This window comes from Leptinotarsa decemlineata, unplaced genomic scaffold (genome assembly GCF_025532065.1).
Source record: "Leptinotarsa decemlineata unplaced genomic scaffold, Ldec_3_MD MMD2_P_RNA_scaffold_6, whole genome shotgun sequence".
Taxonomy (NCBI): Eukaryota; Metazoa; Arthropoda; class Insecta; order Coleoptera; family Chrysomelidae; genus Leptinotarsa; species Leptinotarsa decemlineata.
The window spans coordinates 11,048,252-11,074,611 of NW_027412533.1; the positions used below are offsets into that span (position 1 = coordinate 11,048,252).

The 26,360-nt window shown below is 33.0% G+C and overlaps 1 protein-coding gene across 1 annotated transcript; it reads left to right on the forward strand.

The window, feature by feature from the left end:
• Nucleotides 1-1,881: 1,881 nt before the first annotated feature.
• On the forward strand, nucleotides 1,882-19,341 carry Nup50 (nuclear pore complex protein Nup50). The gene is made up of 4 exons (XM_074169963.1): nucleotides 1,882-2,042; nucleotides 2,091-2,255; nucleotides 13,064-13,820; nucleotides 18,731-19,341. Exons 2-4 carry the CDS (start codon nucleotides 2,091-2,093, stop codon nucleotides 19,273-19,275), a joined length of 1,467 nt encoding a protein of 488 aa, XP_074026064.1. The 5' UTR covers nucleotides 1,882-2,042; the 3' UTR covers nucleotides 19,276-19,341.
• Nucleotides 19,342-26,360: the final 7,019 nt, after the last annotated feature.

Below are 26,360 nucleotides of genomic sequence, written 5' to 3' on the forward strand. Positions count from 1 at the left end.
ACGATTTCATCCGAGTTTCAAGAGTTAATAGTTTAAAGGTGGCCCTAAACGATCAATCTGCTTGATAAAACGATTGAGTCAATCGACTGACGCGCGCTTCAATCAACTGCAATCAGCCCTTCAATCTTTTGATCGAAACCTTCTCACCAGAAATGGGACCAGTGCACATTCGTTTTCCGTTCACAGGTGGTTCATTTTGGTGAGCAATGGTTTCGAACACGGATGCGACTTTCCTCTCCCTCACATTAGTTGCCCTCAAGCGAAAAAAAAACAGAAAAAGAAACGACGGTGGTTCAAGGAGTAGTACAAAATGAGAAACCGTTTTTCTCATGAACATTTATTACATTTTCTGCGGGATTTGGAACCAGATGACTACAAGAACTTTTTGAGAATGGACGGAAACAGTTTTGATTATCTGCTGGAATTAGTTCGGCACGACATCGAGAAGAAGGATACAAACATGCGTGAAGCGATTCCTGCAAGCCAAAGACTGAGATACCTATTAGCGTTTGGCATAGATTTAGAAGATCTCAAATTCGCTTGCGCCATTGCTCCTCAAACTCTGGAGTCCATCATAATGGAAACTTACCCAGCAATCACGAAGGCATTGGAGAAAAACATTCAGGTAATTATTTTCCAAATAATTTTTTTTATTTCTCAATGAGGAAAAGCGCAATGAATATATCAAATTATTAAAAACACAAGTTCTCATTGAGGTAAGCTGTGCTGAGTTGGGATACTCCTGCCAATTAGTTGAACAAGACGACGATGACGAAGATGATGATGAAGATAGCATGGGTTGAACAAAACGCACTCCTCCCCTCGTCAAGGTGTCAAAAAAGCGTGTCATTAATATTTTTTTCTGCAGAACGTAAGGTAATTTTTACAATTTCATAGCCCACCCCTTGGCCATTATGTCCTCTTCAGTATCAGGCCGCTTGGAATATTACGTCGCTAGTCCCACTAAATGCTCAGTAGTATCTAGTTGTTTCTGTTGTAATAGTCCTTGCTCTTCACTTTCCATAATTCCGGACAATCGCGATATAATTCAATCAACAGGTTAATGAATACCCGCTCAGAATTTTCGAGAAGCTCACTTTCCGTAGCGGACACCATGGTCACCTAATGACTGACGCAATGCTTGACGAAAATTGCCCTAAACAGTAACCCCCTTCTTCGACCGCTTGAGTCATTCAAACTTTCTATCAATCAACATCAAGCCTCGCTTCAAGCGTCATACAGGGTTCTATACGGTCAATCACGCTTGAGTCAATCGATTGATTCAAGCCGTTGATCAAAATGCATTGACCGTCTAGAGCCTTCTTAAGGTCATTCCGAGCGTTCTGGGTACCAATTCGAAAATATCCTCTTTTGTGATTGGTTATCGAGGTTAGTTGTGCCTGGTTATAACCAATATTGACCTAGGGTTAGTATTTGTTGGTGAATAGAGACTATAAAGTAATTCTAATGTTAACCAAGTTTCTAAATGAGTGTGTTTCAGCGTTGACTGTAGAGTAATATACAATAGGAAATATGCCTGTATTCTTCTATACTCTTAATCATTTGATGTGGTCCCAGATATCTCAGAGAGACAATTTTCATCAACATTTTTCATTATGGCTGAAATTTTACAAATTCTAAAAATGATATTAACATCTTAACCTTCTTTTACTCATACTTGCCACTATGAGTTTTTTACTTGCTAGTAACAGAATGTTTTGCATGGACACATTTCACAATACCTATAAACGAATACAACAACAAAACAATAAATTACGATTCTTTATGGCAATATCATATAGCAATGTTTTACCTGTTTATGATGTTCGAATCATTATACCTAGATGTCACTTACTAAATCTTAACGTAAATACAGTAACCCGTAACCCCACTATTGTAGCTCTCTCATAACGAGAAGAAGAATGGTACATAATTGTTTCCCAATTTTCTGTTTTTTTGGCGGATTGTTGGAACTATCTAGTGATATTAATAAGAACGAAGATAATTTTTAATAATTAGTGTCTACATGTACAAAATTTCAGGTATGTATGGAGAAACATTGGTAGCGTTAAACTATTAAGCAGTTTCAGATGGCTGGAAAACGTAGGGCTTCCAGTGAACTCAATTATGATAAAGATGATGATGAAGCATATGAACAGGAGGAAGCTGGAACTTTCCAAAAGGCTTCAGAAGAGTCTTTGAAAAAAAGAGTTTTCAAAACTGCTAAACGAAGGAATCCAATTTCTTCAGTTAGGGTACGAATTTTACCATTTTATACTTTCTTTCACATTTAACATAAATTTCATTTGCATCTAAATATTTGAATGATACAAAATTGAATTAAAATCATGGTTAATAAAAAGTGTAGATATTACAGATTTATGCAGGCTAGTTGAGCTAGTAAAATCAATTTTTTATTATAAAATTTATTTTCAAACCATAATTCTTGACCAGGTGAGTAGGCCAAGGTGAGTGCATCAAGTAATCCTTTATGTAACCCATGAGAGTTTATAGTGGCTCACACTCATTCAGAATACATTAATCCAAACATTTTTGATAATCTTCCTGAATACATAAAGACTTCAGGTAATTTTATATTTAATTGTTATTATACTCTTATCAGTTTTTTTTAAATAGTTTATATCTGAGATTGAGTAAGGTTGTGCCCCAAGACTGACAAATCAGGTGAACAGTGTTGATAATCCTCAACCACCCATGATGAATACAAGTGAGTTAACAATTTGTCGTCACCTTCCAATGTTTGTCAAACAAAGTACATGAACTATCTTTGTTCTTAGATTATTATAAATACAAAGTCGTTTGCCTCGTTGAACATTGGCTCAACATTGATATAATAAAATCTGGTAATCTAACTGATTACAATGTGTCTTCCTATTTTTGTCGTCAAGAATATGGGCATGGCGGTGTTGATATTTTTATAAGGAAAGATATTGCTGGAATAAAATTGATAAATGTGCAGAAATACTGTAAAGAAATGGATTGCGAGCTTTGTAGCATTGAAATCCCTCAAAAAAAACATATTGTAGTACTCTACAGACCCTGCACAGGTAACTTTAATATATTCATAACTATGTTTGAACAATTACTGAATAATTTACATCTGCTTTATAAAATATCATTATTTTTGGTGATTTCAATGTAAACTTTCTAAATCCATCGGACATTATGAGGGAACTATCAAATGTCATAATTACTTTTGATTTCATCATAACTATATTAGATATACTGCTACCGGACTGAGTCATGGCGGGTGGGAGAAATCGTACCTGCGTAAATTTGGGTCATAAAATTGCATATGTTTATGCAATTCACTTTTAAACTCCATCACTAACTGAATACGGTCCTGAATTTGGATGTTTATGGATTGAATAATCTAACAGACTGATAAGATTTCTACACGTTTACTGCACATCTTAAGGGAGGGGCTTCTCACCGGCCATGACTTAGTCCGGCAGCTGTAATAAGAGTTGGCACCACAACATTTAGTGCACATTGTCAGATCAACGAAAGAAACACCTAATATTGGTAGTTTAGCTAATCTTATAATTACTTAATTAGAGAATCTTGTTGATCGTCATTACCTGTGAGTTAAAGTCACTCCTTTAAATAACACACCATTTAAATGGTTCAATGATAATCTCAGGCACATGCCAGCACATGCTATTTCTTCGGTTGCTGCCACTTCCAGAAATCCTGCATATAAAATATAAAGAAATAGTGTCCAAACGAAAGGCAATGGTCTCAGTTTGGGCCGAAACCGAAACTTCCTTACAAGGATTATGTTTTGAGGAAAAAATGAAGAAAACGTTATTATAATCAGTCAGTCTTTATTTTTTATCTTTAAATCACAACGTTATGCAGTCTTCGACATTTTTACTTATTGATACTCAACATAACAAACCCTTATTTAAGAAAAAATATTAATTGCGCCTTAAAAATACTTACTGTTTATTTGAGTAGGTGAAGATCCTTCTTTTGAATATTATTGATGGTTTTTCAAAAATATTAAACATAAAATTACTTATTTAAGTTGTTACCTAATATCGCAATAGGTACTTACTTTTGAAGACAGTAAAAATTAATAATGATATAGTACTAGTATTAATTATATTATATTAATGATATTATATTGTATTAATATTATATTAATGATATAGTATCACAAAACTCAACCGAAGATAATAGAAATTTTTTATTAGATCAGGAAATAACTCGAAATCAAAGATAACCTCCACTGTTTCCAAACTGAAAATATCAATGATATTATTGAATATCCAATCTATTCGACATAAACTAGATGATCTAGCTATATTCATTGTCAATCAAAATTTTCCTGACCTTATCTTATTGACGGAGCACTGGCTCAAGGAAAATGAACCATGTTATATTCCAAATTATAGAATAGTTTCAGAATTCCGTAGAAAAAAAATGAATAATGGCAGCACTATGATACTAGCTAATAATGACTCTCTAGCTACATTTCAATTAGAAAATATTACAAAGTATAATTATCTTCTAGTAGAGCATACATTTGAGTTTTCATCAGTACTCAATAAAACAAATAATTTGTATTTACTATGCATTTACAGAGCTCCAAATTCTGATCCTAACATATTTTCTGAAAACCTTGAAACAATTCTCTCACAAATATCAGTGAATTCAAAAATCATACTAGCTGGAGGTTTTAATATAAATTTTGCCGATGATAGATCCGTAATGACCCAAACACTGAAAAATCTGCTCGTATCTTTCAATTTGACAATGCATATAACCGATCCAGCTCGTGTTTCCCAGCATTCTGAAACTATTATAGATTATGTATGTTCCAATTTGAATGAGGAAGATGTTGAAACTATAACCATTTCTGCAGGTCTCTCTGACCATGAGGTAATATCAACCCAATTCTCCATAAATGGTCAACGAAAACAAATAATGCAAAGGTATGGTAGAATCTACAGTAAAAAAAAACTTAGACATATTTAGAGAAAAATCAAGGTCAATAAATTGGAGAGAAGACTACACTCTCGAACCTATAAATGTGTTCCATGAAAAACTAACACGTATTTTCCAATGTTGTTTTCCAGTACAGAAGATTAAAGCAAAAAATAAAAGGAAGCCTTGGATAACTTCTGGTATCAGAGTCTCAGCGATGAATCTGCGATCATTGCAATATATCAATAAATACATGTCCGATGAACTCTTCTCATCATATATAACCAAATATAAGCGTATTTACAGATCTATCATTGAAGCTGCCAAAGAAAAGTTCTATCGGAATAAAATTGACAAGGCAAAAAATTAAACTCGGGAAAACTGGTCCATTATAAATAACTTAAGAGGTAAAGCTGCAAAACTCCCCAAACAACCAATAATAAACCCAAACTTACTCAATAACTTCTTTTGCACTATAGCTGAAAAATTAACCTATATAGCTTGTTGAAATAATATTGTTGGGTTTACTGATTACTACAAAAAGACACATTGTAAATATATTTAGATAGGCAATATTGTGAAACTAATTTTATATAGCTGAAAATTGTTCTATATATAGCTGTAACATTTAAACATACATAAGGACATATTGTAAATAATAGAAAGGCCAATTGTAAAATTAATTTAGGGTGGTACACTTGTATGGGTGGTATTACTGATTACCTACCTGTATGATGTACCTGATTAGTATAAGTAGCTTTAGTTTTGAGTAGTCATTAGTTTTATCTTCCTCTTGAAGATGATCACTTGGTGATCGAAACACGTTCGAGGTGTAAAAATAACGATTTGGTGTTGGGAAAAACTCCGGTAATATTCATTACTACACCAAAGGTTCCAAACAGTATATCACAAGTACAGATATTGATGAGCTCAAAAACACTTTTAAGAAAATCAAAAACAAAAATTTTTCTGGTATCGACGAAATATCTGTAAGAATATTAGAAAATCTACCAGACGAAGCATTACATACTCTAGCAGAAGAAATAAATAAATCCTTTGCTAGTGGTGTTTTTCCGTCATGTTTGAAAACAGCCGTTATAGTGCCAATCCATAAAGGAGGAGAGCTGGAGACTCCTTCAAATTTCAGACCAATAGCTTTACTATCTACCATTTCAAAAGTTATAGAAAAAATTGTTAAAAAGAGATTATTGGCATTCTTGAACCAACATAACATATTATCTACAGTACAATTCGGTTTTCAAACTTCTAAACGCACAATTGATGCAATTTTCAACTTTTTAAATGAACTGTATGTTGGCCTAAACGATGGAAGAGCTATTGGAGCAGTATTCTGCGATTTTTCAAAAGCATTCGACTGTGTTAATCACAGAGTACTGCTCAAAAAATTATATTGCTATGGATTCAGAGGAGTGACACTCGACTGGTTTGCAAGCTATCTTTCGAACCGAATTCAGATTGTCAAATTGCTGAATTGTTCCTCTGATATCTCAAAAATTAACTGGGAAGTTCCCCAAGGATCCGTTCTTGGTCCAATTCTTTTCCTTATTTACATTAATGACCTTAGTAAGATTGATATACATGGAACCTTTACCATGTTTGCAGACGATACCACCATACTATGGCATGGAAGTGATATAGAAATTCTGAAAGAGCGTATCTTTCTAGACTTACAGAAAGTTAAAACCTGTTGTAACTCAAACTATCTTTGCTTCAACGGGAATAAAACCAAAATCCTGACCTTCAAGTTCAATTATGAAAATCTGACCTTGAATGAACAAATCATAAATAACAATACCAGCATAAAATTCTTAGGTATATACATTGATGATAGATTACGATTTGATGACCATGTAAGGACCATAAACAAAAACCTAGCATCGGGCTGCTATGCAATCAGAGTTATCACTACGGATCTCGGAACAAAGGCAGACAGAATGGCTTAATTTTCTCTCATTGAATCACACTTAATGTATGGCATTTCGTTCTGGGTTTTTTGCTGTTATCAGCTAATGAGCTCAGTATTTGTCTTACAAAAAAAAGCGCTCAGATATTTATCAAAAGCTAAGTCCAGGGATCACTGTAAACCACTTTTTATAAAACATGGAATTCTGACCCTATACAGTATTTTTATCCTTGAGACAGTGTGCTTGATGCATAAGAAAAAATCCAATATGACAATTGTAAAACCATATAATACTCGTCAAAAAGACGACTTACCCCTACCGCTACAAAAAACGACATTAACCAAACACTCTCTCATATTTGAGAGTAAAAAACTCTTCAATCATCTGCCGAGCCAAGTAAAAAATATATCATGCCCGACAATCTTTCGGGGAAAACCGTCAAAGGCATATTTTTAACTAAAGGATACTACAGCCTGCAGGAATAGTGACAGTATCTTGGGCTAACTGTAGCTTTTTGCATTTTATCTATAAGATCAAATTATCTGTATTCTATATTTATGTGTGATTTCATCGAGAGATGAAAAAATTTTTATATATTTTTACTTACATATTTTTATTTTTATGTTTTGTTCTTTTTACAACTAGACCAAAGATATATGTATTATCTATTGTTTATATCTGCAAATTTTAACCATTTTATATAAATCACTGACAAATTAATAGGCATATACTATTGTATTGTACATGTAAACCATGCTTTGTCAACAAGAGTCTTTCCTCTTAGACAATAAAGTACATTGATTGATTGATTGATTGACTTAATATTTATGTAATTAACAAAGTAAGTCACGACATGATTAGGCAAGTGGACGCGGCAAAATGTCTTCGTCGCTTGTATGAAATTCAACGCGCCGAACATGACCGATCACAGCGCGGGAACTCCCGAATGCAGTTTCGATCGTAGTTTTGGCAGGTTTTCCACCGAAACCCGTTTTTTTTGCCGAAACTCGACCGAAACTGAAACCGAACTTTCGGTAGGACATTATAAAGAAATATATAATAATTACCGGAATCAATGCAAAGCCATGATTGTAGAGATAAAAAACAAGCCTAACAACAACAAAACAAGATAAAGACTTTATTCCCACAGATGACTTGAATGATTATTTCAAGATTTTTGCTAACAATCTTATAAACTCATTACCATCCAACGGTTTTGATGCATCTAGTTACCTTAAACTCGTGCAAGTTCAAGGCAACTAATTTTTTCTGGAACCTGTAACAGAGGCCAAAGTTGAGATTGCAGTATTTTCTTTGGGTCGTTCAAATAGCTTTGATGCTTGTGATATCAACAGCAAAATATTAAAAGATTCTCTTGGAATTATTCTGAATCATTTCACAATTCTCATAAAGAATATTTCTGTCAACGTGTATTTCCCAATGGTTTCAAATTATCTAAAGTGGTGCCTATTCTTAAAACAGGTTATAATACACACCCTCAAAATTACAGACCCACTTCTGTAATCTGTATCCTTGGCAAAGTTATTGAAATAATTAAAAAAAAACCATTTAAGTACCTATTTCGAAAAATTCAATCTTCTTCATAAACACCAGGAAGGTAGGAGTCGAAAGCTGGTAGAGGTGGAGAGGTAATCTCTTCAGCTATTTTGAAATGGGCTGACCGTGTAATTCCTATTTCTAATGTTGAAGAAATAACGCTCTGGTCAGATAACTGCTTTGGCCAGAACGAAAATATTTCAGTTATACTGTGTTTTTTCTGGATTTTGAAAAAAATTCCTCAACTAAATTATATCAATATAAAGTTCCTGTTAAAAGCAGATACTGTTCATGCTTTAATTGAAAGTAAACGGAAGAACCTCAACAACCTGACAATCCTCACTCCCTGGGACTGGCAGCAGATGGTGCACCATTGTTCCAGCAACATGGAGAAAGATGACTTTAAACAATTTAATGCACTGCATGAAGGCAAAAACGTACCATTTACACATCAAAAACAAACTGTCGATAAGGAGAAGTTTATAATGTCTAGCTGCATCCGTATTCAAGTTAGACAGAACAAAATTTGGCAAATTCAATGACCTCATTCCTTTATTACCTTACATTCCTAGTTTTTGCTATGACTTTTATAAGAATCTTTCAAAAAATAATTTCAATAACCACCACTATCCAACCGGTGATAACGACAGTGATTCATCTGAGGATTAAAAATGTTTTATTTTGAACTTGTATTGTATTGTAATGTTCTTTGACAAGCTATGTATTACTTTTCAAACACTATCACTTCACTAATATTTATGTATATTATTGAAAAATGTTGTTCTGTAATAAACTATATTGTCATTGCCTTATACCTTGCCTATTATACCTTTATTTATACCTTATGTATACCTTCATATCTTATCTATAACTATAAATATTCATTGAAACATTGATTAATGGTGAACATTCTTTTTGAACAATAATAATACTTTTACACTAAGTCCATAAATCATCATTCATGTCTAAATATATATCAAACTATGTCAACAAAAATAGGTGATACTTCAGGTAAATTGTCATAAATAAATCTAGGATTAATACTTTCTAATACTTTCAAATACTTACCAATGCCAATAACAATGTAAGAAACTTTCATTAAGCTAGTTCAACAAATGACAAAGTAACAAATATTAATAGTTCAAAAATATGGAAAGTCCTCTCTCCTGAACAATTACAAAATTGTGACATGGTGTCCTTTACCTCTGGGTACAGATATGTATATTGATTAAGGCTGCAAAAGGAAATTATTTTGGAGTGGCTCGAAAAATTTGAATAGGTCAGGAAAAAATGTTATGATTTCATAAAAGGTATTATGTAACCCTTCTCGAGTTATTGATTTTTTCATGAATATGTTATGTACAATTGAAAACTAAATATCATCGAAATGTATCAAAATGGTCCTTTTGAATTCTGACGAAGCATAAAAGAAGTTTTGGACTATTGATTTCGATGAAACCCGTTTCTCAATATTATACAGAATGGAATACTCTTCAGTAGGTGAAAAATCACAACTGTTATAAATATTTTATATTTAATAATGGCGCGTATCTGGTTCCTAACCTACAACTAGATATGTTTCGTACAAAAATGTATCTAGCTAATAGGACTGCGAATAGTCATGTTCCTTAGATAACTCAGTTAGTTATTACCATAGCATGGACTGGTCATAGCTGTTGATGAGTTTGTCACTATGAAAATATTTTAACTTATAATTCAATTAGCCTTCCAAAGGAGATAAGGAATTCTTTATGATAGGGAGAGGAAATTTTTATGAAATGTCAAGAAAGAAAAAACTTCATTGTTCAAAGAACAATACATGGTTATTGACGAAGTTGCGTGTTCTTCAGCATAGGATAATGTCAAATTATATTAAAAATATATATATATATATATATATATATATATATATATATATATATATATATATATATATATATATATATATATACAATTCTTTTAAAAAATATTCATAAAACTTCTAATTATCGATACAATATCTTTAAAATATCAATAACTGTCATAGTGACAATTGCTGAAAAATTTTTCTTTTTAATATCAATTGTGTTTGAGAGGAACATGGTGTGGAAGACATCTAGATATTGTAATTCGAACGTTGGGCTTAAGGAAAACATTGGTTATCGATGACAAATATTCGTCGCTACATCTATCTATTGTAATATGCTTTCCCAGAAATGATACGCTAAGCCTTTTACTCGTCTTACCTTTTAGTAATTATTTTGCCATACTGACCAGAAACTGACGAGTAAACAAACGAAGTAACCTAAAAACTAATCTATATACATATATTTGGTTTGGAACTGTTCCAAAACACGACGGCCTTTAAACCTGAACGAAGATCGTAACACTGAAAATTTTGGCAGCGAAAGCCTTAATCAATTTATCATACATGTATTTGCTTTAACAACAATGCCTGCTGAAATATTTGTATTAATATACAATGAACATTTTAATATTTGAATTTCACAATTCTCCTCTAGGCGATTATTACCCAATTTACCTATAGGAGATACCCTTTTACTTATTTTTCCCAAAAAAAATTATGATTGTTAATATATTGGATTTTTAATTTAAAATCATGATTGATTTGATTAAAAATATCACCCACTTAGTGATTTTGTATTAAATATATAATGGTAATTTAATTGTAATCAGAAAAATGTTGATTAGAAAATAGTCATATTTACACACAAATGAATAAATTATTACATCATTATATTTGTATATATTGTTGAAGAGCCTTAAGCAGTGGAAGAAATACTTGAATACTCTAGTAAAAGACTCGACCTCTTTGCTGATTCAATTACTAATAAAAGAATAGATATTTATTGGAATGAAATATTTTTTATGGTTGAGCCTACCAGGCTTGTTGAAGCTGTTATTGTCTTTCCGCATTATAATACCGACGTTATGTGTGGCTACTCGCTCATGACAAATTTGTCATGAGTTCGGAACTTGTCTTTCAGAGGCTTTAATGAGTGCGAAGGATGGCCTTAAGCGCTATAATGAAGAAGTACACAAGGTGCCCATTACTTGAGACTTTCTTATAAATCGTACCTTGCTGGGCTGGAAAGTTGAAAAAAAAATTGAAGCCGAGAAGAAAAAATAGAGGCAACGAAGAAGAAGGAATATCGAGGAAAACAAAGTTGAACCAAAAAACGAAGGAAACCATGCAAACTAACTATTAAAGCAGATGATGAAGATCTAAACGATGCAGCAGACAAAAATGTTGAAAAGAATTCGAAGGCTCTTATGGATTTAAGAGGCAAATAAAAGGAAATTGAAAAAAAAAAGACTGCTGACTACATAGTGTCTGACTAGAAGAAGCAGAAGAGTACTTAGAGTGATCATCAGATTCAGTATCTTTCTATGTATTTTGACTACCTTTATTAAAACATATTTTTGAATTGTGTTTTACTTTTTTCCAGAAAGGTCCATTTTTTTCAATAAAATCAGTTAAATCTGTTTCTACCTGAGAGCAGATCTATGCGTTGTCGAAATATTCCTTTAAATATTGTTCAAGATGTTGAAATCCATTTTTTTGACACTCTTATCACTGGTGATGGGCCGTCTCTAAAATGTCTTTTTGATAGAATCTTATGATTTTTGTTGAATTGAAATCTAATTTGAGATTTAACCCAAAATGACGGGTACTTGATTTAGTCAGAACAATCATTTTCATGCTGCTTGAGTGTAGTTTTCAAATATTCAATATTGTTCAAAATGTTGAAATCCATTTTTAAGTTGACACTCTTATCACTGGTGATGAGCCGTCTCTAAAATGTCTTTCTGATAGAATCTTTCTTTATGATTTTTGTTGAATTGAAATGAAATTTGAGATTCAACCCAAAATGACGGGTACTTTATTTAGTCTGATCAATCATTTTCATGCTGCTTGAGTGTAGTTTTCAAATATTTAATTTGACCTACGTATAACATATTACAATCCATACAGGGTTCCACTGGTGAATCTCATCTTTCAATTTTGAGTATATAGAATGGTGTTGGGTTTTGGTATTATACACCGCAATTTTTGAATTGTCTTTAGTGATAAACTTCTTCAGTCTGTCGGTGAACACTGAGTAATGTTTTTTATATCCAAATTACCGTGAAATTTAAAGCCTTAAATTTATTTTTCGGTACCTTAACAAGTTTGGGATTCAATTTTAATAAACCCCCAACTTTAAAAAATCATAAGCAATATGTCACCTCATTACAAATATTTATGAATAGGATGATTATCAAGGAATAACTCGACCGATCAGTGAAGAAAAATTCTTGAAACTAAGGAAAAGTCAAAATGTACTTGTCAAATTTCATGAAATTGGGTGGGTTACAGAATTTAGGTTTTAATGGAGTCGAAAGGAAAATGGCAATGGGTATTGAAAATACCTATTACATGAATATCTACCAGAATTTCAATTAGAAAGGGCTAAAATACACCTCAAAGTTAGTATATCAAAAAATCGGAGCAATAATTAACCAGTTGGAACAAAACCTTTTCAGTGTAATTTTGAGGATTGCAAATATTCAAATTGTTGAGTTGAATTATTTATCGCAAAATATTATTTATTTAATTTATTTATGCATGAATTTATTTTTTATAGGACAATGGCGAATCTGGAAGTAAAAGTGCATTCACAGGCCTAATGTTTTCCAATGCAACTCCACCGACATCAACTTCTTTTTCCTTTTTATCAAATCTTGCTGCTCCAAAAACTAATGGCTTTAGTGAGAGTACCAAGAAGTCAGTACCAGATACTCAAGAAAAGTTTTCTGTCCCAACTTCAACTACCAATACCACTTCTTTTGGACATACAAAAAGCACTAATGCTCCAAATGATAATAGTATTCCAAAATCTACAGACAAAAAGTCTGAAATTTATTATTCAAAACTGAAAGGGCTCAACGAAAGTGTTTCGAATTGGATTAAAAAACATGTAGATGCAAACCCTCTCATAAATCTACAACCGATATTCAAAGATTATGAACAGTACTTCAAAGAGTTGGAACTAGAAACTAATTCAACATCTGCAGATGAAAACGAACTGACAGTGGTTGATACTGAAAAAGAGAAACAAGTCTCTTCAATGAGTAACTTCGTTTTCAAAGCTTTACAAAATGTTCCTGACAGTACCACTGAGAAAACTAACTCTGACACACAAAAAAAGAATGCTGAAGAACAGATTCCGAAATTTTCATTTGTTTCACCTCCAGTAACGAATCCTTCAACACAACAAGGTTATACTGAAGTACAGATTCCGAAATTTTCATTTGGTTCTTCTTCAGTAACGAATCCTTCAGCTGCTAGTAAACCAACTTTTGGATTTGGCAATATGTCAACGACAAAAACCTTTTCTTTAGGTAAGTATCTGTTACTTATTATTCTCTAAGATCGTATCTTTATTCGTGAGGTTTTCTATCAAAGATGTGTATATTATACAATGCAATATATAAATAAAAAATCAAACTAGGGTTACCGCCCTATATTTTATATTACCGGTGATGTGAGCAATATAAATTGAAAATGACGTAGACTGTTATATTGCTTACAAATAAATTATGAGTAATGCAAAAAGTGGTTTTTTACAAAAGAGATATTTCTGAACTAGTCAAAAATAAGCTATCCATAAGGTCGATGGTGAATAATGAACATAAATAAAATATGTTTGTTAAATTTCTAGGCATCCAGCATAATTGCCAAAATAGTTTTTCAATTGAAAAAAATGCTTCAACAGACTAGAGAACTATCCAGTGATAAATAAAAAATGAATCAATAGTAGCAAAACATTTTTGGAAACAAGTTTTACTCACATATTCTGAAACGAAAAACTAAACTTCGAATCATCCCATCAATCTATTACATTACACAATTTATGTGATATAAAAGCTTGTCGCAAGATTTTCCTGTGTCGATAGATAGGAATAACACCTGGGCTGAAAAGTTCCGGGCCTAAGAAAGAAAACACGTTTTTTTTTGTTCAAAATTGGCTTTATTTATAATCTCCATCAAGAGCCACACAATCATTCCAGTGCTAATATTTCAATACCACTTTTGTAGAATGATTTATCTTTTGCCTCAAAATAGGCCAGTTTCGGCAATAACCTCTTCATTCGACCGAAATTTGTTACTGTTGAGAATTTTTTGAGGTCTGCGAACAGCCAGTAGTCGCTTGGAGCCAAATCTGACGAATACGGTGGATGCGGGAGCAATTCGCAGTTCAATTCATGTAGATTGGTAATTGTTTTGATTGACTTGTGACACGATGCATTGTCTTGATGAAACACCATTTTTTCTTTGCCATATGCGGTCGTTTCTTTGCAATTTTGGTCTTCAAATGCTATAATAACGCCATATAATATTCACTGTTGATGGTATTTCCTTTCTCGAGATAGTCGAATATTACACCACACACATCCCACCAAGGCCATAACCTTCCCAGCCGATTGTTGTGCTTTCGGGCGCTTTGGACGAGGTTCACCATTTGCTCTCCACTCAGGTGACGGTCGTTATGATTCCAAAGTGAAGTGATGAATCCATGTTTCATCCATTGTTATATATCGATGCAAAAATTTCGGTTTGTTATGTTTAAACATGGCCAAACACTGCTCAAGACACTCTTGTTTTTGGTCAACAGTGAGCTCGGGCAGCACCCACTTTGAACAGAGGTTTCTCATAGTCAAATGCTCATGCAATATGAAGCCAACACGTTCTTTTCATATCTCATTCTACTTCAGTTTTTGATCATTCAAAGCAATTTTGTGGATTTTTAAATTTTTTTCCTTGTGTTACTGCTTCATTTGGACGTCCAGTGCGTTCTACATCATCAATGTCTCTACGACCACGTTTGAAGTCAGCAAACCAATGTTTAATTATTGTTTCTGATGGAGTGGAGTCATTGTAACACTTTTCAGCAATTGCTTCCATTGAACAATAATTTTTTCCATCAAGAAGCAGTGTGAAATTAAAACACGAAATTGTTTTTGATCCATTGTTTTGAAAATGACAAAAGTAGTGTCACTCTTAACACAATAACTCACAAACTTATGAGTAGAATATCATGAAATTTCAAAAGCTTTCTTTTAAAGGTTACTATTTACTAACTAAAAGCGGTGAAAGCAATAAGACTAGCGCCATCTACGTGTTGGGCCTGAGACTTTTCAACCACTGTAGTACAAGTTGTAACTTTTTCTTGGCAAATTTATATTTTGTATCGTATTAATTATGTATTATAATAAATTGATAAGTTTGATCCAATTTAAACTTGAGTTTTGTATTTTTAGAGCATGTTCATAAAATCTTGTTTTTAAAAATTATTTTATTCCTATTATGTTTTAGATTCCATAGAATGACTAAATTGGTTACTATTGAGATCACCACCTATGATTAGATACTTTAATTTTTATAGGGATATAAATGAAAGTTGTTGACACTGCCTGAAGAAAAAATTTTAATCATTTGAGTCATTAGATCATTACACATGTTTGAGATTGAATCACTACTGGTGTCATACCTACTTATACAGATATGTATAAATATAAGCTCATAGGAAACAAGTAAGAGAAGAAAGTGCCAATTAGTCGTATTCATGAAATGTAAAAAGACCTACTCAAAATAAACAACTGATAGTAATTCTGCAAAATAACAAGTGTGTATAATGGAACCCGAACTTTAAAGTCCCAGACAGTTTTCTGAAGTATTCAAAATGTTTGGGTTTTTCAAATGGAATCTTGATATGATTTCAATTGTTCTACTCCTCCTCTATTTTACAGTTGCTATCTCTTTTACCGTTTTCAAAATCCTTGTAGTGCCCTCTTCATCTCTACAAAAAGTGATGAAAGCTGCATGTTTTTTTTATGAATTCTTGTTACCACGCAGCTTCGATTACCTTTTCTATACGGTTTCCAGGAACTCGACCACTGATTGGTCGCCGACTTACTCAGAGAGTGGGCGTGAGTCATAATTTGTGAAAGGCAAAAAATGAGCGCCACGTGATTTAAACCAATCAGTAGTTTATGTCAAATACCTAACTCACAAAATAAATCATGGAACAGTGAATTTGTATAAGCGCGATTACCATACAAACCAAATTCAAATAGGCGGTGTGCTTTTATCAAATTTCCAGTTATGGTTATGACAACATTTATAAAATGAACAAAATAAAATGGTTCAGAGACAATTTATTACGACCCAGTAAAAAGAAATAAGGAACGTCAATGTTCACGTAAATTATTGTTTGTGACACTTATGACGATATTTTTGATATCAAACTTTGTAACACTTAATTTTAATACCTCCGTATAGACCTATATTTCGACTAACATACTTTTCCAAACATATTGTAATTTTCAACAAACCACATAATGGAACTTCATGACTTCAGTAAACTCAATTATAATTAAAAAAAACCACTATAAATAAATATCAGTCGTTGTTTTCTCTTCAAACAGGATAATGCTCAATTGGATTTCGCTTGAACGATTACCTGTGAAAGCAATAAGAGAATCAAAATGTACTGGACCTGACTATAGATGTTGGAAACGATACAAACATAAAACTTATCTTTATGCCAACTACTCCAGGATAAGTCCCAGGATACACAGGTCTTCAGAACCGTCTTAACAGCCCAACTTATTTGTATTGGTAATCAGACCGTTTCTTTGTGGTATATATAAAAAGCCCTGAACGAAACGAAAAAAAAGAAAATTAGGAAATGTTACACCAGGAAGGTGCAGTTGTATTTATTCACTTGAGATGTTGTGTAGGCTTTATGTAAAAGAACTTTCGAGTGATCAATCGAACACAAGTGCTGTTCACAGTTTTCCCAAATCCAAAAAAACAAACAAATCATGAAACACGTTTTCGCATTTATAATCAAATGCATGAAAACTCAATGAGAAGCTAGATATCCCAATATGGAAATAAACAAAATCGCATTCTAACTGCGAAACAGAAAACCAGCACTAATCTACGTAGGTACATCAGTCGAAATCTTTTACAATCGCTCGCCAATTCCTTACTTCAAAAAGCCTTTTTAGAAAAACTATTTGAAAAACAATTCATATAAAATTAGGGTGATAAGCTGTCCAAGCGAATGCTATATTTTAAATCGACAATGGCCGATAAAGCGCCCGTTAGATATATAACCCATTCTGCAATGATTTCAAAGAGAAGTTGGTTGTCTATAAATTTGAATTAGTTGATACACAATGAATCAGCCTCACTATTCGAAATACAGGGTGATTATGCTACAAAAATGGAAAAGTTCGTTGTGAGTTTTTGACTCGTAACATTCTCCTCAAGAAAAAATTTGAATCTTTCTACATAACTACTCCATTTATTCGACTTATATGGATTGAATCAATCTATGAAAGATATATACTTTTTCATCCTAACTGCACCAATTATTTTATTTGGATAAAATAACTTGAAAATAATTGTCAGGCGTTTTCATTAAACAGTACTTGTGAAACATTATATTTAACACGCTTGATTTTTTTCACTTTGCCGATTGATATAATGAAACTGAGTTTTGTTCATTGTTGAATTTTTCAAATTGATATATTAGAAAATTATAGTACTGAAATATTCGAATGGGTTCGTGAGAAAAGACTATGTAAGCAAAAATATTAGAAAAATTATGCTTTTTTAAAAAAATCTTTGTATTTATCTTTTTATCCCGAGCAACTTTTTAGAATACTATCATATAACCCCAACGGTGAACAACAACATTAAACATACTCCAATGGTTGTCTGTTTCCGACCGACTCTATAAAATATCCATGATTTATTTCCGAAATATTAAATTATCTTCCTCTATATATTTAAGAATTGATCACAGGTAAATACATTATGTATGATAATGATACGAGAAGTGACAACGGCAACAGTTTCTATTTACCCAAATATAATCTCACAAGTCATTATTCTATAGGGGTCTTGGAGACTATGAGAAAAGTACCTTATTATTTAACACTGTGTATGTATACTATTAAACTGAATAATAATACAAGTACATGAGATAGATATTACTAAATATTTGTTAATTATTTTTGTTGATATGAAACGAATAATCCACAAGTATATATAATTTTTTAGGGTAATCTACAAACTAATATTCTTCTTCTCCTCCTTCAATAAATAATTATATTGAAAAATCATTAGGATATTTCAGTTCTATAACTCTCTATTTCATTTCTTTCTCAAAAGAAACATTTTCAGTTGAGATTAAAAATTCCTTGGTCTTGTATCAGTTCACTATTATTTTTTCCAGGAACACCAAATGCTAGCACATCAACCACACCGGCCAGTATATCAAGTTCGTTTTCATTTGGATCAAAATATCCATCTACCATGTCAACCTTCAGCAGTTCAACTCCTTTCACATTTGCAAATGTAACAAAACCTCCAGCCACTCAAGAATCGTCAGCAGATGCAGATGATAACTATGAGCCTCCTAAAAATGATTTCAAACCAGTAACTGAAACTGATTATATATACACGATACGGTGTAAAGTTTTCGTAAAAAAAGATGATAAATTTGGAGATCGTGGTGTTGGTAATTTATACTTGAAATCAATTGAGGGCAGTGAAAAAGTTCAGTTGATCGTTAGGGCTGACACAAACCTAGGAAATTTATTGTGTAATTTCATACTGTCGGAGAGCATTCCTACAAAGCGAATGGGAAACAAAGACGTCATGCTCATCTGTTTGCCGACTCCAGAATTTAAACCCCCTCCTGTTCCTATATTACTGAGGGTGAAGACAAGTGAGGAAGCCGATAAATTATTGGAAGTTTTGGAGAAGCATAAAAAGTAATTTTCGAGCTGTTACTATTTTTATTCTGTCTTTATTAGGGTCAATATGATTAAATATTGTTTTTTATATGCGAATTTTATTGAAAATGAAACAACTTTATATTATTGATATACATCAGCTATTGATTGGTACTTGCATAGGTTCAAGTAAAATGAATAAATTTCCAGGTGAAATGGGTATCCTACATCTACTTTCAAAAATTTAAGATTTTCGGATATAAACCAAGCGATTGAAAAGTTATTCTAAAAATAACGTCCAGAAATTAATCTATCTATCCGTCCCCATTTTAAATGAAAAATACATTCTAAACTCCGTTTAGGTTTTTGTCTTCTTCTTTTTCATAGCTGTTTATTTTTTGTGTTATTTTCTGGTAAGTAATGTTGATGTTCAAGGGTTTGAAGATGTTTGTTATTTTTTGGTTTGGTGACCTATGTATGTAAATGCCGTCCATATTTGTGTTGTTTTATCTATTGGATTAGTTTGATCCTTGTTCTGTATTTTTTGTTTGATTCTATTTTCTAATTTATCTATTGTCTTTTGGGTATATCCGTTCTCGTTTGCTATTTGGTATAGAATTTTCCTTTCCTTGTTCCGGGCTTTATTGCAAAGTGGTAACCTTAGCATTCTGTAGATGAATGCGTTATAGGCAGACATATTGTGTAAGGGTGGGTGGTTCGAACTTGCGGGTATGGTGTAGCTTGTTTGTGTAGATTTCCTGTTTATTGCCATTTGAAATTTTGTTTTGTTGTGGTTGTATCCGATAGTTATGTCCAGGTAGTTGAGTTTTGAGTCGTTTTCCTCCTCTATGCCAAAAATCAATTAACAAACATCTTCACCCTTGAACATCAACATCACTTACAAGCCGAACCGAAAATAACAAAAAATAAACAGCTATGAAAAACAAGAAGGCAAAAACCTAAACGGAATGTACAGCATACTATGCTCGGACTGCAACAAATTCTATGTCGGCCAAACCAAGAAAAAACTGATCCATAGGTACGACGAGCACAAAATGGCAATAGGATACATAAACCCATTAACATATAAATCAAACCTCGCCATACAAAACAAACATAACTTTCCCCCACCAGAAAACATCAAACTCATAAAACAAGTAATAATAATAATAATATTTATTTTGAGTCGCTAAGAAAATTTACATTTTATGGACCAGTCAGTTAATAAAATACAAACTACACACAATAATACAAACTACAATTAAATATAACAATTTCAAGTTACAAGAAAATACATTTATCAGTTGCTATTTTAGTAAAATCGTCAATACTATAAAGACAATGCTCAGTCAGTATGTTTTTCAATTTGTACTTAAATATTTTAAACGATAAGTTGCGAAAATGGATGGGTAGGGCATTGAAAAGGTAAGTGTCCACTTTTTGCGTCTTTTGCAACCTCAATTGTGGTTTTATCAGATTGTTCTTTGACCTGGTGTCATGGGCGTGAACATCAGAATGAGCTGAATACTCATATGTTTCCTGACATATAGTAATTTCTCATATACAATGACGGCATATAAAGTCATGATCTTCAGAGCTGGGAATATTACTTTACAGCTCGAGTCCCAATTTGCTTTGACAATTTTTCGTACAGCAGATTTTTGTAAGATAAATACTCTCATTAAATGTGATTGAGCTGAGTTTCCCCAGGTTAATATACCATAGCGAAGAAGAGAATGAAACAGAGAAAAGTAGGTGGTATGAGCAGCATCTTGATTGACTACTTCTCGAATTTTTTTTATTGCAAATACACATTTAGCAAGTTTGTTACAGAGAGTACTTATGTGTTCAGACCAGTTTAAGTGACTATCGATTAGAATACCAAGAAATTTGGTGGAAGTATAATTACAGCTGTTGTTTACGGCTCTCGAATCAAAATTAAGAGTTACAGTTTTTGTTTCATTCAGTAAAAGATCATTCGCAGAGAACCATGTTTTGGCTTGATTCGTAATTGCCTCAAGGGCAATTTCGGGATCCACCCGTCTATCAATACTTGCACTAATTGTAGTATCGTCAGCAAAGAGAACTGTTGCTGTATTATGGTAGGTAATAGAAGTCGTCATATCGTTGATATAAATTAGGAAGAGTAATGGTCCCAAAACTGACCCTTGAGGCACACCCCTCATTATTTCAAGGGGATTACTTCTTACATTATTACATTCCACAGTCTGAGTTCTGTTGCATAAGTAAGAGGAGAATAGGTCAAGCGTGTTTCCCCGAACACCATACTAATTGAGTTTACTCAATAAAGTTGAGTGATCAACACAATCAAATGCTGCTGATAAGTCAGTGAATAATCCTATACAATGTTGATTGTTTTCAAAGCAATTTTCAATAAATTTGGTTAAAGAAAGAATAGCATCAGAAGTTGAAACACCTTTTCTGAATCCAAACTGTTGAGGTATTATTGTATTAAACACATTAAGATAATTGTTTAGGTTACTATAGATTGCTATTTCAAAGATCTTTGAAAACGAAGGTAGTATTGATATTTGTCTGAAATTTATTGGTTGAGATGGATCTCCTTTCTTATAAATAGGGATGATTTTAGCTTTTTTTAGTTTAGTAGGAAAGTGACCTTGTGATATACAGCAGTTTATTATATCAGCCAGGGGATCAATAATCCATAATACACATTTTTTTATAATAAAAATATTTATACCATCAAGATCTTCAGTTTTTTTATTTTTAAGACCGTTTATTATTACTCTCACATCATCTGGAGTGACTGGTTTAATGAATAGAGACTGTGCAGAATTAAGTTTCATATTAGAGAGTAAAGTTTCAGAGTCAATCGGGAATTTAGGTATTTTCTGAATCATTCTGTCAGCATTTTCTACAAAAAAAGAGTTTAACCTGTCTACAGATATGTCATTGGGATAAACCTTTTTTTGGGTTCTGCCAGCTTCACGATTTATAACTTGCCGTACAGCTTTGTTATAATTATTTGTTTTATCCAAGAATTTTTGATTATGAGCTTGTTTAGCTGATATTAATAGAAGATTGTACACTCTTTTGTACTCATTGTAAGCTTGTTTATTATTATCAGATGGATATTTTTTACAGTAAGAGTGCAGAAAGAGCAATCTGTTTTTTGCAGCAGTCACTTCAGATGTAACCCATTTTTTAGAAATATTTTTACGTTTTTTATTTGGACCAATGAAGCAATGGACTATATTATAGTAATATAAAAATGTTTCATATCCTCGCTCGAGACTGCATTATAGGAGTCCCGCCACTTTTCAGCTTTCAGGTAATTTATTAGCATTTCAATGATGCCTTTGCTATAGTTTTTACTTTTAATATATTGTGTTAGGGATTTATCATAATCACACACATAATTCATTTGCTGACCGTAGTGATCCGACAAGCCAATATCGATTATATTGACGTCAGAATAATTGAAGTTAGCAAAGATATTATCAAGACATTTACCTCTATTATTTTGAAATCTAGTATTCAGAAACACAACTTGATTTAGACCATATGTTGGGAATAACTGTTTTACTTTGCTGCTATTGTTATCATTTACATCCAAGAAGTTCACATTAAAATCTCCCGCAAGAAGTATTCGGTTTTTAAGATTTGACTTATAAGATTCAGCAATGTCAAGAGCATTTACCATAATTCGTAGAAATTCATCAACATTTTGGCAGAATGTTGATCTATAAATTGCAATTACTATTAATTCTAATTGTTTTATATAACAAGCTGCTATAGTCTATTTCAAAAGAGTGTAGAGTAATAAAATCTCATTAAGTATTCAAAAGCGCTACAGGGTGATCCGTCAATAAATTCTGTCACTTCCCTAGTCCGCATTGCAAAATTATGTCGTTTCATAAAGAGCAGGTAGGTATCACCCTGTTTTAAGGGATTTGTCTATTGTTATCGACGGATAAATACTGAGCCAGAGGCGCGCTAGTGGGATAATTGCCAAAAGAATATGCATTCATAAAAATTATATTAAAGGAAATAAAAATTTAATACAGCAGAAGTGTTATTAAAAAAATATAAAATGTAACAATAAAATATATACGAACCGAAATCGGGAAATACTCACAAACACACACGAACGAACATTACGTATTGAAACACTTGTGGGGACTTTAAATCAATTTATTCACAAAAACGACAAGAACTTTACTGGATACGTTATTACAATTTGACACTTGAACAATACTAAAACTGTGAACTTCCCTTAACGTTTAACAACACTCTATTTATACCCTAATTGAATGTTCTAGAGATTACTAGGTACAATTTTCGAGAACCTTCCGAGAAAATAATTATTCAGACTACCCTTAATTCTAAACCCTAACCTAAGCAAAAGTGTCACTGTCACTGATACACTGGTCTCTGTCCAGATTGCTTATCCCGCTACAGTATATTTACAATTCAATTAAATTATTCTACATCAGTATAGTCCTCATCCGAAGAACTGTCATCATCCCCTGGTGTTATAATTATAGGGTCAACCACCTGATCGACCAAGTTGTCCAGTTCCCACATTTTATCTTCCTCTTTTAAAACATGCTGGATTGCTTTTTGCCAGTTTTCTGATGTGATTTCCATAATGGCTTGATCAAACAATACCTTGACATCTTTCATTTTAAATGTGGTATTGTGCCTTGCAACATATCCTTTAACTTGTGCCCATATAAGTTCTATAGGATTTAATTCGCAATGATATGGCGGTAGGCGCAGCACAGTTACTTTATACTTTTCTGCTACATCTTCTACGGCATATTTCATGAAGCGAGATTTATGTTGTTTTACTATGGCTAGTAGTTCCTTCTTTACTGAATTCGTCTCAAACTGAATACCTTTTTTTGACAGCCAGTTAATAATTTCTTGCTTTCTCCAAGCTGAAGTTGGTACCTTCTCTAAGCGCCTTGAATGGTAGTTCACTTACTCTTTCTTTTGACAGCTCAGTAATTTTATGTAGATCAACACAATCAAATGTTTCATGAACAAGTCAATAAAGGAAAACGTATGATCATCTGGAAAAACCTAAACATCCATAAATTCCAAAGTCATAATTCACTTATCGAAATACAAATCAAAACACAATAAGACATAATAGGTTTCATTAACACCTAGATCTTTGGCTTTAAAAGCTGAATGTATTTATACTATATTCGAAAATGATTGGATGATGTGTTCGATAAAAGCAAAGAAAATGACATTTGAATGCGTTCAAACACATACTATTTTACGTACACTAGTTAGATATAGGCAATCTATATCGTTTTGTAGAATGCATGTATCGGCCTCACTTTTAATTATTTTAAAACATTTTGAATCATCAGCAAATAACAGAGCTTCATTTTCGTAGAAGCAGCGAGTTAGATCGTTAACGAAAAGTTTAAAGAACAATGATACCAAGTGTGATCCTTGTAGAACATCCAATGTAATTGCGATGGTGTGAGAATAGTAATGATCAACCCTTACAGTTTGCGTTCTTTCTGTAAGGTAGCATTCGAGTCACTGCAATACTAGCCCATCAACGCCGTATAACCAACGTTTAGGAATCAAAAGCTCAGTTCCGCCGACTTTTTAGATGTAAACCCGAATTGTTGGGTTCCTAGTTCCTGTAATTGGAGAGCAGTCGTAGGCAAGGAAATCAGAAATGATGCTTTCATAAACTTTATGGATTACGATAAGAATAACCATGGGACAATAATGTAACAAATCTGAAGCCGGCCCTGACCGATATCTCAGCCAGCGAATAAACACATGGCTCGCCGCGAAAAGTATAGATGAGTACCGAAACCACTAGAGAAATCTAGAGCGATCGTTACCGATATAAAAGGCCGGCTTTTCGTCCAGAGATGGCAGTATGAATTCAGAAAGCGAATCGAGCGGAAAACAAGGAATTGAAATAGTGAAGATAAATTAAGCGTTAAGTGCTAAGTGTTGAATATAAATTAGTTTGTGTTAGTGAAATATTGTTATAAATAAATTTGTTAAAGAAATTTAATTATTTAATTCGTTACTATTGGTGATCAGAAGTGGATTTGTAAAATAAATCTGTGAGCGCGTAGTGGACAATCTTTGCATTGCGGTGAAATTGACTGTAGGACTTATTTGTTGGCATAGAGACTGGCGACTCATTGTGTTTCGCGAAGTGGACATTACTGGACTATGGAAACATAAAGTGATAGACCTTTCTCGCGAAAAATAGACTTGTGAAAATGAATAAGTGTTTCGGACTCGATTAAAATAAGTGGACATATTCAGTTTTGTGGAAAATAAACAATAAGAGACAAAATGTTTTCGAGGAAAATAACTTTATTGAATCAGGAGAAGATCCCGAAACATGTTTATTCGAAGTTTCTGGAGGTGATTTGAGTTGAATAATGAGCAAACTCGATGAGAATACCAAATCGCTGAAAGATGAACTTCAACAAAGTTCGGCGAGTTTAAAAGATGAACTTCAACAAAATTCGAAGAGTTTGGAAGACAAACTTCTAGAAAATGCAGAAGGCTTAAAGAAAGAACTTTGTTGTGTGGCGAGTCTACTCTAAGAAAAGACAGGAACCATCGAGACAGAGATGGACAAAATCAGAAAGGAAATGAACACGGAAGTGGAAGAAATCAAAGGGGAGATCAAAGATGAAATCGGAGCAGAAATGAAGAAAATGAAAAAAAAGAAAGGCGATGAAATCAAAGGCGGATTTGAGGCAGACATCAGCAAGATGAAGGAAACAATTAACAAGTTGCAAAATCAAATCGTCAATTCTGCCCACACCATAGAATCTGTTACCGAAAACTTAATTTCGGAACTGAAAGATGTCAAAGGCAGTTCTGAACCACGAAAGCTCTCTATGAAGCCGCCCCAGTTCGACGGAAAAACTCCGTTGGCAAATTACCGCCGACAATTCGAAGTTGCGGCCAGAGCGAATGGATGGAATGCAGGAGAAAAGGCGGTAGCATTAACATTGGCGTTGCGTGGAGAAGCAACGAATATTTTGCAAATCCTCACGGCCCAAGAGCAGAAAAGGACTATGACCAACTTATAAAACATCTTGAGCTGCAGTATGGATAGGCTCACCTAGAGCACGTTTA

Bases quoted from the DNA above. Each gene is read 5' to 3' on its own strand.
- Nup50 (XM_074169963.1), top strand. From the start codon at position 2,091: ATGGCTGGAAAACGTAGGGCTTCCAGTGAACTCAATTATGATAAAGAT. The intron at 2,256-13,063 runs GTACGAATTTTA...TATTTTTTATAG, and splicing joins ATCCAATTTCTTCAGTTAGG to GACAATGGCGAATCTGGAAG. The intron at 13,821-18,730 runs GTAAGTATCTGT...TATTTTTTCCAG, and splicing joins GACAAAAACCTTTTCTTTAG to GAACACCAAATGCTAGCACA.